This window comes from Archocentrus centrarchus, chromosome 20, assembly GCF_007364275.1.
Source record: "Archocentrus centrarchus isolate MPI-CPG fArcCen1 chromosome 20, fArcCen1, whole genome shotgun sequence".
NCBI lineage: Eukaryota > Metazoa > Chordata > Actinopteri > Cichliformes > Cichlidae > Archocentrus > Archocentrus centrarchus.
Window position 1 is genome coordinate 31,514,435 of NC_044365.1, and position 13,590 is coordinate 31,528,024.

Below are 13,590 nucleotides of genomic sequence, written 5' to 3' on the forward strand. Positions count from 1 at the left end.
TGTACTTCAAGGACCTGCACCTCAGAACATATTCATACTGTGAAAGCAAAAGATTTTGCATGTGGTAAAGTTATAGTACCATAATATCAACTCTGGGGGGGTTAGGTGGGAAGCACTCTGACCTTTCTTTCCTCCATGGACTGATCTGTGTGCAGGTGAAGTGGTGAGCCAGGCTTGCAGTTATTGGAGGCTCTTTACCTTACAACAGACTGTTGTGATTTGGTGCTATAAATGAATTGAATTGTATCTTATATCAGCTTATATATCCTGGTCAGGGTCGCGGGGGGGCTGGAGCCTATCCCAGCTGTCATAGGGCGAGAGGCAGGGTACACCCTGAACAGGTCGCCAGCCTGTCACAGGGCCAACACAGAGAGACGAACAACCTTTCACACTCACATTCACACCTATGGGCAATTTAGATTAGCCAATTAACCTAACCCCAGTAAGTGCATGTCTTTGGACTGTGGGAGGCTCCAGCCCCCCCGCGACCCTGACCAGGATAAGCGGAAGTGAATGGATGGATGGATGGATCAGCTTATATAATTTCTGATGATAGAGGCTGTTTTTGAGTTGTGAATGCAAACATGTCCTTTGTGTCCTAAAACCATATTTTTGGTGGTTTTGTGTGTTTGCTGTGACTCGTTCTCCTGTTAGAGGATCTGTGAGCTGTTTGACTGCAGGTAACCTGAACCTCACACACACCACAGCAGCCTCCTAACCTTCATGCTTCATCCTGGCCATGATGCCCTTTTCTATGCAAATTACAGTTCTTACCTTGTCCTGCTGCTTTGAAATCATGGTCAAAATCTGACGCCCCACTGCAAAACTGTTAGATTCATTTTTTTATATGATATTAATTTTTTCTATAAAACAGAGAATTACCATGACAAGACACAAAAACCCTCAAACTTTGGAAGCCTGTAGTTTGTTTTTCATGTCAAATGTCATGCAGTATAAATTTGAACCTCCAGCACACTGAAAATGAGTCAAATGTAGTTCCTGCCTGTGTCTTCCTCTTACAGAGGAGATGTGTGTCAGCATGTTCGGCCTTTGCAGAGGAATTCCAGTTCAGCTGTGAACTAACACTCACGCTGGCTCCTGTCATATGACAGCTGTGAGGCTTGTGGTCTAAAACACATCTGTGCTCATGTGACACAGCAGGTACGTGGAGGACAGTTTAATGTCCAGCTCACAGTGCATTTTATTTGAAGTTGGTTTTATATTTATTAAACTGCTTCTGTTTATTGGAGGCTCATCTCCTGCCTCTGTATCCCAAACTGTAGCTGCCACCCCCCCCCCGTTGAAAGGCAAACCATCACAGGCTGCAGCAGCTTCACCCTGGACTTCAAACATGGTGGACTCTGTACCTCTCCCTTCTTCTTCTGCCCTCCAGGAACTTGATTTCCAAATGATACATGATGATATGATACATGACATGACACAGAGCTCTGTGAACAGCAGTGACCTTCTGTGGCTCACCCTCCATGTTGAGGGTGTTGATGATCATCACCTGGACAGCTGTCAGGTGTTCCCCGTGATTGTGGCTGTGTGGACTTCTGATTTCTGATCTGAGCTATAAGCCACAGTTAACTTAAAAAAAAAGAGTTGAAATATTTTACTTTACATGCACTGAATATAGAATACAGTTGTAACCTTTTTGTTAGTTAAAATAAAGAAATGAACCTTTTCATTATATTATTTTTAGAGGCACTAGAGAAGCTTCCTGTAACTGCCTTTGGTTTTGTATGGTCAGGGTTCGGGACAATCACGTGAAACAGCGGAAGTGAAACTCCAACAGTAACAGTGGGAAAGCCGAGCAGGAGGGTCTCCGAGGAGGATGAAGCTCTGCTGGGTCGCAGCATATTTGTTACTGTGGATTTTACTGTTGACTGCAGATGGAGGTGAGTGAGATGTTTACTGTCAGTCTGGTGGTAAACAGACTGTTTGACCTCTTAGGGAACTTGGTCTCAGTTTTTCACTGCATGCTCCTCTTTGCTTTGGCTGTGCTGCTCCTTCTTACAAAGGCTCATCACAGCGGGAGGCTCCCCATGTTTGATCTGGGAGTTTTGTACCGGATGTGCTTCCTGACACAGCCCCAACAGAGATTTGTGTCTCTGGCTGGAATTGAACCAGCGATCTTTTCCTTAAAGGAAACACAGATAAAGATCAGCGGTAATCACTTTCAAAGACTGTAATAATAAGATGGTAGATGGACTAGTTCTTATATAGTGCTTTTCTACTCTGAGCACTCAAAGCTCTTATACAACAACATTTACCCATTCATACAAGCACGTCCATGAGTAATTAAGCTAAGTGCTTTTATTGTCTAATATTCACACTCCAATGCTTGCATGAGAGAGAAATTTGGGGTTCAGTTGCCCAAGGATACTTTGGCACGTAGCTTGGAGCACCCAGGAATCGAACCGCTGACCTTCCAATCAATGGGTGAGCTGCTCTACAGCCACCCTAATGTTTCTCCAAAGATACATGCACTTTATGATGAGTTAGAAAATAAGCGACAGAAAAATTATTTGTTATTATCTATCGTCCACCTGGTCCTTACTCAGAGTTTCTGTCTGATTTCTCAGACTTTTTATCTGATTTAGTGCTCAGTTCAGATAAAATCATTATAGTGGGTGATTTTAACATCCATGTAGATGCTGAGAATGACAGCCTCAACACTGCATTTAATCTATTGTTAGATTCAATTGGCTTCTCTCAAAATGTAAAGGAGCCCACCCCCCACTTTAATCATACTCTGGATCTTGTCCTAACATATGGCATAGAAACTGAAGACTTAACAGTATTCCCTGAAAGCCCCCTCCTGTCTGATCATTTCTTAGTAACATTTACATTTACTTTAATGGATTACACAGCAGTGGGGAATAAGTTTTATTACAGTAGAAGTCTTTCTGAAAGTGCTGTAACTAAGTTTAAGGATCTAATTCCTTCATTGTTATGCTCTTCAGTGCCATGTGCCAACACAGTGCAGAGCAGCTACCTAAACTCTGCTCCCAGTGAGGTCGATTATCTCGTCAATAGTTTTACATCCTCACTGCGTATAACTTTGGATACTGTGGCTCCTCTGAAAAGGAAAGCTTCAAATCAGAAGTGCCTGACTCCGTGGTATAATTCACAAACGCACAGCTTAAAGCAGATAACCCGAAAGCTGGAGAGGGAATGGCGTCTCACTAAATTAGAAGATGCTCATTTAGCCTGGAAAAAGAGTTTGTTGCTCTATAAAAAAGCCCTCCGTAAAGCTAGGACATCTTACTATTCATCATTAATTGAAGAAAATAAGAACAACCCCAGGTTTGTTTTCAGCACTGTAGCCAGGCTGACAAAGAGTCAGAGCTCTGTAGAGCCGAGTATTCCTTTCACGTTAACTAGTAGTGACTTCATGGATTTCTTTACAAATAAAATTTTAGACATTCGAGAAAAAATTATTCATAACCATCTCAAAGATTATTCTTCATGTTCGGCTGCTTTCAGCACTGCTGGTATTTGTTTTGACTCTTTGGCTCCAGTTGATCTTTCAGAGTTAACTTCAATAGTTACTTCCTCCAAACCAGCAACATGTTTGTTAGATCCCATTCCTACTAGACTGTTCAAAGAAGTTTTACCAATTATTGATGCTTCAATCTTAAAAATGATCAATCAGTCTTTATTAGTTGGCTATATACCACAGACCTTCAAGGTGGCTGTAATTAAACCTCTACTTAAAAAGCCATCACTGACCCAGCTGTCTTAGCTAATTATAGGCCAATCTCCAACCTTCCTTTTCTCTCAAAGATTCTTGAAAGAGTAGTTGTAAAACAGCTAACTGATCATCTGCAGAGGAACGGTTTATTTGAAGAGTTTCAGTCAGGTTTCAGAATTCATCACAGTACAGAAACAGCATTAGTGAAGGTTACAAATGATCTTCTTAGAGCCTCTGACAGTGGACTCATCTCTGTTCTTGTCCTGTTGGACCTCAGTGCAGCTTTTGATACTGTTGACCATAACATTTTATTACAGAGATTAGAGCTTGCTATAGGTATTAAAGGTACTGCACTGCAGTGGTTTGAATCATATTTATCTCATAGACTCCAATTTGTTCATGTAAATGGGGAGTCTTCTTCACACACTAAGGTTAATTATGGAGTTCCACAGGGTTCTGTGCTAGGACCAATTTTATTTACATTATACATGCTTCCCTTAGGCAGTATTATTAGAAAGCACTGCATCAATTTTCATTGTTATGCAGATGATACTCAGCTTTACCTATCAATGAAGCCAGATGACACACATCAATTAATTAAACTGCAGGAATGTCTTAAAGACATTAAGGCCTGGATGACCTCTAATTTCCTGCTTCTAAATTCAGACAAAACTGAAATTCTTGTTCTCGGCCCCACAAATCTTAGAAACATGGTGTCTAACCAGATACTTACTCTGGATGGCATTACTTTGGCCTCCAGTAACACTGAGAAATCTTGGAGTCATTTTTGACCAGGATATGTCCTTCAATGCACATATTAAACACATATGTAGGACCGCTTTTTTGCATTTGCGCAATATTTCTAAAATTAGAAACATCCTTCCTCAGAGTGATGCTGAAAAGCTCATTCATGCATTTATTACTTCTAGGCTGGACTATTGTAATTCATTATTATCAGGCTGTCCTAAAAGCTCCCTGAAAAGCCTTCAGCTGATCCAAAATGCTGCAGCTAGAGTACTGACAGGGACTAGAAAGAGAGAGCAGATTTCTCCCATATTGGCTTCTCTTCATTGGCTCCCTGTTAAATCTAGAATAGAATTTAAAATCCTTCTCCTCACCTACAAGGTCTTGAATAATCAGGCCCCATCTTATCTCAAAGACCTCATAGTCCCATATCACCCCAACAGAGCACTTCGCTCTCAGACTGCTGGCTTACTTGTGGTTCCTAGGATACTTAAGAGTAGAATGGGAGGCAGAGCCTTCAGCTTTCAGGCCCCTCTTCTGTGGAACCAGCTCCCAGCTTGGTTTCAGGAGACAGACACCCTCTCTATTTTTAAGATTAGGCTTAAAACTTTCCTTTTTGATCAAGCTTATAGTTAGGGCTGGATCAGGTGACCCTGAACCCTCCCTTAGTTATGCTGCTATAGGCCTAGGCTGCTGGGGGGGTTCCCATGAGGCAAAAAAGAGCTCTCAGAGGTCCATGCTGTTTTCCTGAACTGAACCTTCAAGTGTTTCTCTGGTGTTTCAGATTCTGAAGTGTCCTGTGTTTTTATGGAGAGATGCATCTTACCGTGCAGTTTCCAGACTGGGAAAGAAATCGTCATCCACTGGTTTAAGGTACCAGGAGACCTTCACGTCCACTCATTCTACTACAGCAAAGACCAGCTTGGACACCAGGACCAGCGCTTCAGAAACAGGACTTCACTGTTCAAGGACCAGATCTCCAGAGGAAACGCCTCCCTGCAGCTGACAGGGGTGCAGGTTCAGGACCAGAGCAGATATAAGTGCCACACCAGCACCATCAGAGGAAACCAGGAGTCATTTATTAACCTGAAGGTGGACGGTAGGAGAAACATGCAGAAAACATCAGTTCATTTTTAAATGTGCTCTCAGATTGATCATTTTAGAAATATAATCAGTCACTCTGAGATCTTTTATTTTATTGCAGCTCCAGTTCATGAAGTCAGCATTGATCAGGTAGGAAACAGGATCACCTGCAGCTCAGAGGGGATCTACCCTGAACCTCAGCTCACCTGGTCCACCAGCCCTCCATCCAACATCACCTTCACCAACACCACCACAGTGCAGCAGCCTGAACAGCTGCTTTACAGCATCACCAGCTCTTTGATGGTTTCAGCCGGTGTTTATGACCTGCTCTTTATCTGCACCATCAGCACTCGCAGGAACAGGAGGAGAGCCACTTTGAGGAAACTAGGTGAGCATTTCATCCACCTCAGCTTATCAGACTGTGAGACCAACAACCATTGCAGGTGGAGTGTGGATGATACAGATCCATCCATCCATGTCCCCCTCACTGTGGGACATGCCCGGAACACCTCACCCAAGAAGCACCCAGGAGGCGTTCTAGTCAGATCCCCGAACCACCTCAACTGGCTCCTTTGATGTGGAGCAGCGGCTCTACTTTGAGCCCCTCCTGAATGGCTGCACTCCTCACCTTATCTATAAGGGAGAGACCAGCCACCCTTCAGAGGAAGCTCATTTCTGCCACTTGTATTCGTGATTTAATTCTTTTGGTCACTACCCAAAGCTCATGGCCATAGGTGAGGGTAGGGACGTAGATCGACCGGTAAATTAACAGCTTCACTTTTACACTAAGCTCCCTCTTCACCACGACAGACTGGTGCAGCGTCCGCATCACTGCAGAAGCAGCCCCGATCCGTCTGTCGATCTCATGCTCCCTTCTCCTGTCACTTGTGAACAAGACCCCGAGATACTTGAACTCCTCCACTTGGGGCAGGAACTCGTCCCTGAGCTGGAGAGGGCACTCCACCCTTTTCCGGCTGAGGACCATGGCCTCAGCCTTACAGGTGCTGATTCTCATGCCGGCCGCTTCACACTCGGCTGCGAATCGTTCCACTGCGAGCTGGAGGCCACCCCCGATGACGCCAACAGGCCCGCATCATCTGCAAAGAGCAGAGATGAAAATCTGAGGCCACCAATGAAGAAGCCTTCCATCACCTGGCTACGCCTAGAAATTCTGTCCATAAAAATTATGAACAGAATCGGTGACAAAGGGCAGCCCTGACGGAGTCCAACACCCACAGGAAACGAATCCGACTTATTACCGGCTATACGGACCAAACTCTTGCTTCAGTTGTACAGGGACTGAATGGCCCGCAACAACGGGCCAGACACCCCATACTCCCGCAGGACCTCCCAGAGGATACCCCGAGGAACAGGGTCGAATTTTCCAAGTCCACAAAACACACGTAGACTGGAAGGGAAAACTCTCACACACACTCAAACATCCTCAACAGCATGAAGAGCTGGTCCAGCGTTCCACAACCAGGACAAAAACCAAATTGTTCCTCTTGAATCCAAGGTGCAACTAATGGACGAACCTTCCTTTCCAGCACCCTGGCACAGACCTTACCATGGAGGCTGAGGAGTGTGATCCACCCGAGCCTTCAGGTACTCAGGGTGTATCTCGTCCACCCCGGTGGCTCTGCTACCAAGGAGTTGTTTAACCACCTCAGTGACCTCACCCCCCAGTGATGTGCGAGTCATCCCCAGACTCTGCTTCCACTACAGAAGGCGTGTCAGTGGGATTAAGGAGGTCCTCGAAGTATTCCATCCACCGCCTGACTATAGCTTCAGTTGAAGTCAGCAGCACCCCACCTGCACTATAGACGTGGTGTTAGTAGAACACTGCTTTCCCCCCCTGAGTCACCTGACGGTTTGTTGCTAGAATCGCTTCGAGGCCATCCGAAAGTCTTTTTTCATGGCCTCACCGAACTCCTCCCACACGTGAGTTTTTGCTTCGGCCACCACCCGAGCTGCATTCCACTTGGCCTGCTGGACTCTAAATTAAATGAATTTAGTTTTGTACAATTAAGAACAAACAAACAGATAAAGAGGAGTTCGCTGACCTTTGCGTCATTAACATTTTCTCTGGATCTTCCTTTATTGCTGATGATTGAGGGGCAGTGAGGTTTGGTGTGTGGAAGTTTAAACTTCTGAAGTGAGACCTGCCAGAAATGTTTGATTTTTCTTGTCAGCAAAATGCTTATTAACTTATTAACTTATTCACCTATTAACCTAATTCTTATTGATGAGCCCAAACTGAGGTGCCTCCTCTGCTCAGTCTAAATGGTTTCCTTGGATACATGAAGCTCCAGGTCTGAATTTCTGGGGGCTGCTTGGATTCCTTTATAACTTTTTGTTTTCTATTGTGTGCTTTCAGCTGATATCAGTGCTCCCAGCACCGAGGTAACAATCCCCTGCACCCCCCCAAACACCACCCTCACCAACTTCAGCCTCGTCTGGAGCTTCAATCACACTCAGACCATCGTGAAGCAGACCGGGACCAACGTCACCTACTCGGTGTCAGACGGGTGGAAGCAGCAGGTGAAGAAAGTGTCAGAGTCAGGCAGCCTCGTGCTGAAGGACTTATCCTCCAAACAGGAGGGGGGGTACACCTGTGAGCTCAGCAATGCTGAGGAGACTCACAGCACCAACACCCACCTGAGGATCATCAAAGGTCAGATCACGTTAAGATGAAACATTTGAAACATGCAGTAATTTGCATAAATGTCCGAAGGACAAAAGTATTAAACAAAGACCTAAATGTGTATTTTGGACAATTTCTTTCCATCAGTATAACAGGAAAATATGTTAGTATAACAAAATCTCAGCTTCTCATGAAGAACAACTTCTTACCTGTAGATTCTCACCTGTATGTGTGGGCATGCACACATTATCCCACAGTTAGCACAGGGATAACCGGCTTGGTCACTTTTTGATCCCTTGATGGATATGATAATAGCTTTTATTATTGTATTTGTATCAACAGGACCATTCAGCCAGGAAAAAATTTAATTCACTTAAAAATGATGAGATATGACTGCACAGATTGTAACCAGCACAATAATGAAAATGCAAACTGTTACAGTTATGAGTGTAAAAGTATCAAAGTGGCTCTTCAGGCTCTTTTCTTCTTATTGCAGCTGTTGAGGTGGCGCTCTAACTGCAGGTGGGGGGGGGGGGCTCGTCCAGTATTTCCTCAAATAAGGAATCTGAGGGTCTGGGAGGTGAATAATTGGAGGCGAACGCTTTGCTGCATGAACCCTTTTTTGGACTTTATTAACATGTAACAAAACTCAAGTGTTTATGCTTCACTGCAGATTTTGGAGAAGTGAAACTGTTGAACCAAAGTAGATGCATGACATGTCACCCCACCCGTCAGGGGAAACTGTTGACCGCGTACATTTGTGGAAGTAAAAATGTTTCTTTCCTCTGATACAGATGCATAAATTTCCCTCAAGAAGCCCCACCATTATTTGATGAAGTGCTTTCATTTCAAAGAGAGAAACACACATTATTCACACAGTGAGCAGTGTTACTGATGAAATGGAAAAGCTTACAGATCACAAGTTAACCTGTTAACAATGTAACCAGTTTCATAATTTAACAAAAGTAATGAAACTTGGTATTACAGAATGGTCTTCTCTCTTCTGCGTATGTTTGGGGTTTGGCAGTCAGTTAACGAGTTTCCTCGTTACAGTGACATTAGAGCCTTTTTCTGATTAGTGGAATCAAACGTTGAAAAGCAAATGTGTCCAATGACGTGTGAAAGAAGCTGAGGGCCGTTACCAGCAGGAGTTTCGGGTGAAACTGCTGTGAGACTTTACCCCACCCTGTCCTGTTCAGGATAGAGTGGGGCCTGCTGAGGTCACTGGAACAAAGGTGTGAGTGGGGGTTGAGATATCTGGGGAGGGAGCTCAGGACAGCACTGTGCGGGGGGGGGATAATCCACCTCCTCTGTTCAGTGATGGTTGTTCTGTGGACACAGATGCTTCTTTCACTCCTCTTTCAAACCATCTGTCTTCCCTGTCCAAAATGTGAACATTGGCATCCTCACAGAGTGACCTTTGACCCTCAGATGCAGATGTACAGCTGAGTCTTGTCCTGTCGAGGTGGCTCTTCTATGTTGTGTGTTTGTGAAGAGGCTGTTTGGTTTCTCCAGGTCCGAGCACTCTTCACTGCACTGACAGCAGACACTACGTTGCTGATCTTGTGTTTGGGGGGTTTGTCCTTGAGATGAACCAGTTTTTAGGGTGTGACTTGGTTTGAAGTATACTGAGATGTCATGCTTGGAGAAAATTCTTGGAGTTTCTCTGACAAGCTGCCACATAAGGGATGATAATGTTCTTCCTCTTGTCCTTCCTATTCTCTCTAGTTTGTGTTTGGCCTTCATTCCTGTGCATCTTGGCTGATTTGATGAAGGCCCAGTTGGGGTAACCACACGTTTTGAGGGCTTTCTTAATATGTGTGTGTTCCTTTAGTTTCCCTTCTGCCTCAGAGGGAACACTTTCTGCCCGGTGTTGTAGGGTCCTGATCACCCCAAGTTTGTGTTGCAGAGGGTGGTGGGAGTCAAAGAGGAGATACTGGTCTGTGTGTGTGGGCTTCTGGTAAACTTCAATGTTCAGGCTTCATCTTCCTCAAGAAGCACAGTCCAGGAACTGTAACCTGTTATCTCTGGTGTCCTCCCTGGTAAAACTTATGTCTTTATCCACTGAGTTGATGTGGTCAGTGAAGGCTTCTGCTTCTTGGGTTTTGATTAAATACCTGGGTCTCTCCACCTTTTGGTTTAAGAACTGAAGAAGCCTTTAGGATGAGAGGTGAAACGTGTTCAAGAAGCAAAAAGAAGTCCAGTCGCCTTTTTTCAAGCTGCAGAGATTCCTCAGAGAGGTTCATGAGCAGGACTCGACTCCTCTTCTGTTTCAGGGGGTCACAGTAATGCTGCAGCCATCGTCACAGCTGTGCTGTTTGGAACCGTGCTGGTCGCTGCCCTTCTCTACATATACACAAAGGTAAACGTTACACACTTTGTTTGACTCGCACCATCCACACTGCAAAGGCAAAGCTTGGTTTTCTGTCTGCGTTGTTCTTCATGCTGGGCTTCATTTGTGCAGAGAAATAAACATAAAAGGATAAAATGTTGCTCTGAACCAAGTCTTATTACAATAGACTCTGTCATCAGTGAGTCTGTGCTGATGATGATGATGATGATGATGATGATGATGATGATGAAGAGGGACAAACAGAAAAAAAATTTTGATTTTAAGAGAAATATTTAAAATCAACTGAACGTCAGTAAAATGAAAGTTAAAACAAAAAGTTTTTTTTTTTACATCAAGGTGAAGAGACAGCATCAAAAACACCAGTGAAGATGGAGTAATGTGACAGTAAATAATAATAAGTCCAGAACAGATACATTAAAAAAAGCATTGTTGAATTAGACATGTATTCACTGCTGTTTATTTAGATGATTAATGGTACACAGAGAAAGTAATGAATGAATGGATGCTACACATGCTTTTTTTAATGCTCATCTGTTTTTCATGTTGACTCGTCCTCTAATGTTAGGTTTTGCCTTCATTTGCTCCTCGGTCACCTGCACAGGTACGTCTGTGATCTGCTTTTTGAAGCATTGAAGAAACACTTTATGAACTTCTTGTTACTCATGAAGTTCAGTAATGATTAAAGAAATCAGATTAAGCTAGATTACCTTTATTTATTTATTATTTGCAGGAGCAGGTGGGGTCTTGTTCACGAGTGACGGGATAAAGGAGATCAACAGATGTTACACAGTGCTCCTCCACATCACAGGAACCAGCTGAGGTGGTTCAGCATCTGATCAGGATGCCTCCTGGACGCCTCTTGGGTGAGGTGTCCTGGGTATGTCCTACCAGGAGGAGGCCCCGGGGCAGACCCAGGACACGCTGGACAGATTATAGCTGTTGGCTGGCCTGGGAACACCTCGATGTCCCCCCGGATGAGCTGGAGGAGATGGCTGGGTAGAGGGAGGTCTGGACTTCTCTGCTCTGGTCTGCTCTGCCTCTGTGACCCGGCCCTGGATTAGTGGAAACAGATGGACGTATTCTGAAGATTTGAGACATGCCGAAGACTTTCTGAGAGCATCCATCAGCTGTTGAAGGGTGTCTTTTTTCTGGTTTTGGCTGCAGCTGAAGGTCAGCGTCCTCCAGGAGAGTTTCTGATCTTCACACGTTGTGCTAAAAACTGTTTGTTTACAGCGTCAGCTGTACGAGGTTACCTCATCACTGCTAACGTCTCTCAGGAACACTGACCTGACCTCTGTTTGCTAATTCCATCAGTGACAACAGCTTCTTACTGTGATCACTCTACATTTTTGTGTCTAATACATTATTGTGTTACATTCCATAATTACACTAAACTTCATTATCAGACAATTATGCTGCATAAGTGAATATAAAAGTCCTTCAATTACCTGCAGGACAGGTGGACACAAAAACAATAACACACACACACCAGGAGCTTTCAGTGTGTGAACCTGATGAGTGAGAGGGGAAATAAAAGGCGTGTAAAAAAGAATAAAGTGGTAAAAACATAAATAAGCACTAATGCCAGAGCAGTGAGATGAAGGTGGGTCTGACAACGATTTGATGCAGCTGGATGAGACTGAAGTTTTTCTGAGTGACGGCCCTCAAAGTACAGAAGAGTGGGAGGAGACTTTAAACTCTGATATTGTGATATTGAAGCTCAAATTCAGATCTGGGAGAAATCATGCTGGACAAAACCAAGACTTTAGAGTGTGACTCTTGGAGGGGTGTAAAATAGATTTGAGCTTAAATATGTTTATCAGCTGTGAAAACTTCATGTGGATACTTCCTGCACTGATGAAGTTATGAAAGTTTTAAATGATTAAAAATGCAGTTTGTGGATTGATGGAACTTTCTTCCAAAATAAGATAAGATAGTGTTTATTTGTCACATGCACAGTTATACACAATACACAGTGAAATGTATTTTGTACCTGCAACCATATATACACACACATATAAATAAGAAGAATAAAAATAAGTAATTCACACTATACACTATACACACTTTACATGGAATTATAGATTATAATATTTACATAGTGCAATAATGGTCCAGTTGGGGCTCAGAGTTGAGCAGACGGATGGCTTGTGGGTAAAAACTCTTCTTCAACCTTTCAGTCTTAGTCCTCAGGCAGCGGGAACGCCGGCCTGATGGGAGAAGAGAGAGTGTCCAGGGTGGCTGGGCGGTGCTCAACATGAGCTCAACATGAGCACTGTACCAGATGAATTTTTTTTAACCTACCCACTCTACTGTGAGTCTGTTTCTTTTTTCCTGGGATTGATGGTGCTGGCGGCGCCCTAAGGGGGCAGCGGCTGCAGACACCCATCTCCCCTATGTTAGTCTTGTCTGTCCTCATCTTGGATGGTTGTTCTGAACAGAATTCTGTTGGATGTATAATGACAATAAAGTTCTATTCTATTCAATTCTGTCAGTGTGACAAACATTTCATCTAATTTTAAAGCATTTTTATTCATCGTATTTACATTTCCAGCATAATGTGAGATTTTTCACCGTTTTTCTCTGTTATAGACATGAAACACCGTGCTAAGAACAGGAGGGTGGAGAATGTGTGTTTTGTTTTAACTCAGCAGATCCGCGTGAACAGCAGCCACGCATCACGATATTAAGGTGATTTGGAAAAATCACAGGAGTGAATGTTTCTATCCTGATTTCCTGTTGCAAATGTAACAGCGGGAAAGCGGAGCAGGTGGAGCTGCGAGGATGATGAAGCGCTGTGGAGGCAGGTGAGTGACAGGTGTTCACCTTCAGTCACTCAGACCAACACAATCTAACCTACATCATCATATAGACGGTTAAGGTTATTTTTCCTCATTTCAAACTTGATCTGATTTAAACAAAGAAAGGTGAGCATTTTAAGTTTTAATGAAAAAAATGGGCACATGACTGTGCAGAAAACATTTTTTCTATACAGCAGCTTTTTTAGTTCAGCAGAGTTTCTGTTTAAAAAGAAAATCGACACTCTCACCTCAAAGCTTTGCATTT

At 43.7% G+C, this 13,590-nt stretch overlaps 1 protein-coding gene across 2 annotated transcripts; it reads left to right on the plus strand.

Annotated features, from left to right (window-relative positions):
- The first annotated feature begins 1,809 nt into the window (after positions 1-1,809).
- On the plus strand, positions 1,810-12,569 carry LOC115799293 (CD276 antigen-like). 2 transcript variants are annotated; one of them, XM_030756377.1, is made up of 7 exons: positions 1,810-1,901; positions 5,229-5,543; positions 5,649-5,915; positions 7,905-8,201; positions 10,448-10,533; positions 11,090-11,125; positions 11,255-12,569. In XM_030756377.1, the coding sequence occupies exons 1-7, from the start codon at positions 1,838-1,840 to the stop codon at positions 11,288-11,290; spliced, it is 1,101 nt and encodes a 366-aa protein (XP_030612237.1). In that variant the 5' UTR covers positions 1,810-1,837; the 3' UTR covers positions 11,291-12,569. The 2 variants fall into 2 exon arrangements, with proteins under 2 accessions (XP_030612237.1, XP_030612238.1); XM_030756378.1 differs by lacking the exon at positions 11,090-11,125.
- The last annotated feature ends 1,021 nt before the right edge of the window (positions 12,570-13,590 follow it).

Coding starts and splice junctions, on each gene's coding strand:
- LOC115799293 (XM_030756377.1), top strand. CDS start 1,838: ATGAAGCTCTGCTGGGTCGCAGCATATTTGTTACTGTGGATTTTACTG. Junction 5,544..5,648: donor TATTAACCTGAAGGTGGACG/GTAGGAGAAACA, acceptor ATTTTATTGCAG/CTCCAGTTCATGAAGTCAGC. Junction 5,916..7,904: donor AGCCACTTTGAGGAAACTAG/GTGAGCATTTCA, acceptor GTGTGCTTTCAG/CTGATATCAGTGCTCCCAGC.